Genomic DNA, 3,695 nt, shown 5'->3' on the forward strand with positions numbered 1-3,695 from the left:
TTGGTTTCTCTTTTGCCAAGATGGTTTGGGATATTCTTTTGGTGTTTATTAAGTAATCAGACAATATTTCCTCTTATGGTTGGCATTGTTGAGAACTATTTAAGTGAATTCATTGCGAAGTTTAACCCAAAATCGAAATCTGATAGCAAGGATGGTAGTCGGCTGCTAACTTTACAGTTGTTGATTCCCGAAACTATCATTGTACGCAACTGAAATCCAAAAACTCAAAAAACAAGGCATCCCTAACAAGTCATTCACCTCCCAACGAATGAAAGCATGAATACTTCACAAAATAAAACTAAACCAAATTCTAGAAGCACTCACTCACTGTAGATCTATATAGCATTGGGCATACTACCCAAGAAAGATATGCCTATAAAAATTGTGCAATTTGTTGTTAGGTGGCACACTGAGAGAGACTGCTGCTTCAGATCATCTTTTGTGTTCTAATCATAATCACCCTAGTTATCTAGTACTTCATTGAAAATGGCCAAGGAAATGATGAAGCTAGTTGCAGCGTTTATTCTGGTTTTGAACTTGTGCATGTATATAATCGTATGTGCAACAGCAGGGTGGGCACTTAACAGGGCAATCGAGCATGAAATCATCACAGGTAATACTCACTTTCAGATTATATCTCTTTTCTTTTTAAATGGTATAAATATGTATTTCATTAGTCGGGCAATGTTTGGTGTGCACTTGCAGGGCTGGAAACTCCACTGCCAAACCCATACTGGGCAGTCTACTTTCCAATGGGAAATGCGGCCACTGGATTCTTCATAATCTTTGCGTTGATAGCGGGAGTAGTGGGAGCTGCTTCGTGCCTTTCTGGGCTTCACCACTTGCGGTCTTGGACAGGAGATAACTTGGTCTCAGCTGCTCTCACAGCCTGGGGCCTCACTCTCTTAGCCATGGGGTGGGTGTCTGGGTTATTAATCTTTACATCATTGTTAATGGAATGAATAACATTTTGTCTACGTTTCATGCAGATTGGCGTGCAAGGAAATCGATTTGCACGGCAGAAACTCGCGTCTGGTAAGCAGAAATTCATTCTATCTTATCTTTCATACTATGAGGATCTCCATTGCTGACAGTAGATTTCATTTACTGTATGTTTGAATGTCTGTGCAGAAAACGGTGGAGTCCTTTGTAATAATTTTGTCTGCCACACAACTGGTGTATGTAGCGGTACTCATTCTCTCGCATCGCTGAGTAGAAGAACGTGCGAGGGTATCAGATTGAAAAGTGTTCACTTCAATGGTTTTGCTCTTTCTTGCAAGCATTGTGTTTTAGGTTCAGGAAAACAATTTGGAGTTTCCTCTAGCAATTTTTAAGATTGTCGGAATTGTTGTTGCTTTATTCTTTACTTGTCCCAGCTTGGAATTTTCTAGCTTCTATTGATGCGACATTCTTCAAAAACTATATGGATATCGTTAATTTTATAAATATAATAAAAAAATTCATGCTTCACGATGGTAATGTCATTGATATAATTTGGTGTTAGTAATAAGATTGATATTTTCATCATTAATAATAATATTGTTTGAAGATAGCAGTGTTTTTTCCTCACTTAATCTCTACTATTGTAACAAAAGCTGTACACAGTGAAATTCCTGTCAAAAGTTTGGAAGAACGGTCTTGGTTTTGTGTACAACACAAATTAATTCTAAAAAATAGCAATTTTGATACAATTAAAATAGGGGAACACTTTAAGAAGTTCACAGATACTATATAAAAAGAATCAATACAGGAACCCGATTGATTCCCTTTGGAAAATTATTTAATTTTAAGGACAGAAGCAATCTGAGCAATCATAGTGACAAGGATGTCAATGTCATTGAACCAGAACTCTCAAGTGTATACACAAACTAGACATCGGGCCAAATAAATCGAATTTGTTAATGTAAATAATCGATGAAAATGAATTAAAAAAAACAATCCATGAACAGAAAGGAATTCAAGTTTTCTAGTCACTAAAGAGTCTAATCTAGAGTCCAAGTCCATGATATGTGTTTCAGATGATTTCCCATCTTATATAAATCCACGACCACAGTAGCACACCTAATGCACTAATACTCAATGGACATGATTCATATTTCAAGGAAAGCATAAGTAAATAGACTAATTTAATCAGATTTCCTTTCAGATAATGGCCAATGAAATGTAATGCATAGAAGAAGTCATAAACAACAATGACGAGTTCAATTGCACGCATTGTTTATTTTTCTAAATTAAAAATTTGAATTAAAATAAAAAATAAAGTGGATCATTTTTCTCATGGAAGCATTTCCTATGAATATAGATCTACAATAACTGAAGATATGTGGTAATCAAAATGTACAATGCCTCTAGCATAATGTTGTGCAATTAAGGCGGGTAGTGGATGGAAATTAAATTTTATGATTTTAATTATAATGTGGATAATGCAATATTATTATGTATACACTTTTTGTTGGATATTAGAGTTGTTGGAATGTGTTGTTGTCATTGATGTCAACATATTCATGTCTTCTTGTGCTTCAGTGTTGCAGAGAGTTGGTTTGGTTGCATATATGTTGATACAGATTAATGGGTTTTGAGATACTTATCTCTAGTTGATTTAGTATGAATATTAGTGTTCCGGAAGGTGATTTGATCGAGTTATGTGATCCGGTGTGATGATTGGTTTTTTTGTTGGTTTTGTATTTCAAAGTTGTGATTTCTGGTTTGCATTGCTCCAGAATTGATTCATTATGTTGTGATGATTTTGGAGAGTGTTTGAGACATTCATGATTTGGAACTTCACAAGCGTATATTTCAATTTTTTGTTGGTGTTCTTGAGATCTGGAAGGGAAATGATGATGATTCTAGTTATACGAGTTGTTGCAGAGGAATTCACGTTGCTTGTTAATGTTCTTCGATCGTGCTCTATGCGTTTTGGTGGTCCACATTGATCGATGTGCGCGTTATTGAAGATTTTATTGGTTTGGTGGCATTCTTTGTGTTATATGACTTTCTGGCCAACCCGATGGTTCTTGTGTGTTGCGGGTGATCTTGGCGAGATATTCAGTGGTATTGCGTGTTCGAGGTTTTGATTTGGGTCCATGATATGTCCTTGCCGACATTGTTTTGGTCCGCATATTGATTTATGTATTGTGTGATGTAATTTTTGTAATTAAGTCTTATGTGTTGAGCCGAACTTGAAGTTAAGGTTGATTATTTGTATAAATAAGTGTAATAATCATGTAAGTTGTGTGTATGTGGTTGTGTCTGCACTCTTTGAGAGTGTTGTATGTGCAAAGAAGCATATTGATCTTTCGAAAGTATGTAGAAGAGAAGAGAAGTGTTGTAGTGCAAACATTGTGCTTAATTGGAACTGTGATCAGACATTTGAAGAAGCTATTCTTTCAATTCATGTAATCTAGATTATTGTATGATCTTTGTAAGGTAGTGAGCCTTCCCAGGGTTGTAGTTTTTTGTTGTTTTTAACTAATGAGCTCTAAGTAGTGTGCCTGAATGCATGTGCATTCCCCATTGTAATATTTACGCATACTACTACAGATTATCATCATATTGTGGGTAGGTTCCCACTGTGGCTTTTCCCTTAACCGGGTTTTCCACGTCAAAAATCTATGTTGTTGATGTGGTGTTTATCTTTGTTATTGTTGTTCTTGATCAAATCTGGAGTTGAGGTTAATTTGTTTAAATTTTAGTGA

At 35.7% G+C, this 3,695-nt stretch overlaps 1 protein-coding gene across 1 annotated transcript; it reads left to right on the top strand.

Annotated features, from left to right (window-relative positions):
* The first annotated feature begins 338 nt into the window (after nucleotides 1-338).
* On the top strand, nucleotides 339-1,470 carry LOC131066487 (membrane protein PM19L). Its single transcript, XM_058001258.2, has 4 exons — nucleotides 339-613; nucleotides 706-916; nucleotides 990-1,035; nucleotides 1,132-1,470. Exons 1-4 carry the CDS (start codon nucleotides 487-489, stop codon nucleotides 1,210-1,212), a joined length of 465 nt encoding a protein of 154 aa, XP_057857241.1. The 5' UTR covers nucleotides 339-486; the 3' UTR covers nucleotides 1,213-1,470.
* The last annotated feature ends 2,225 nt before the right edge of the window (nucleotides 1,471-3,695 follow it).

Source organism: Cryptomeria japonica, chromosome 1, assembly GCF_030272615.1.
Source record: "Cryptomeria japonica chromosome 1, Sugi_1.0, whole genome shotgun sequence".
NCBI lineage: Eukaryota > Viridiplantae > Streptophyta > Pinopsida > Cupressales > Cupressaceae > Cryptomeria > Cryptomeria japonica.

Excerpts from the sequence above, each read along its gene's own strand:
- LOC131066487 (XM_058001258.2), top strand. The coding sequence starts at position 487 with ATGGCCAAGGAAATGATGAAGCTAGTTGCAGCGTTTATTCTGGTTTTG. Across the intron at positions 614-705 it reads CGAGCATGAAATCATCACAG|GGCTGGAAACTCCACTGCCA; the intron begins GTAATACTCACT and ends GTGCACTTGCAG. Across the intron at positions 917-989 it reads CTCACTCTCTTAGCCATGGG|ATTGGCGTGCAAGGAAATCG; the intron begins GTGGGTGTCTGG and ends CGTTTCATGCAG.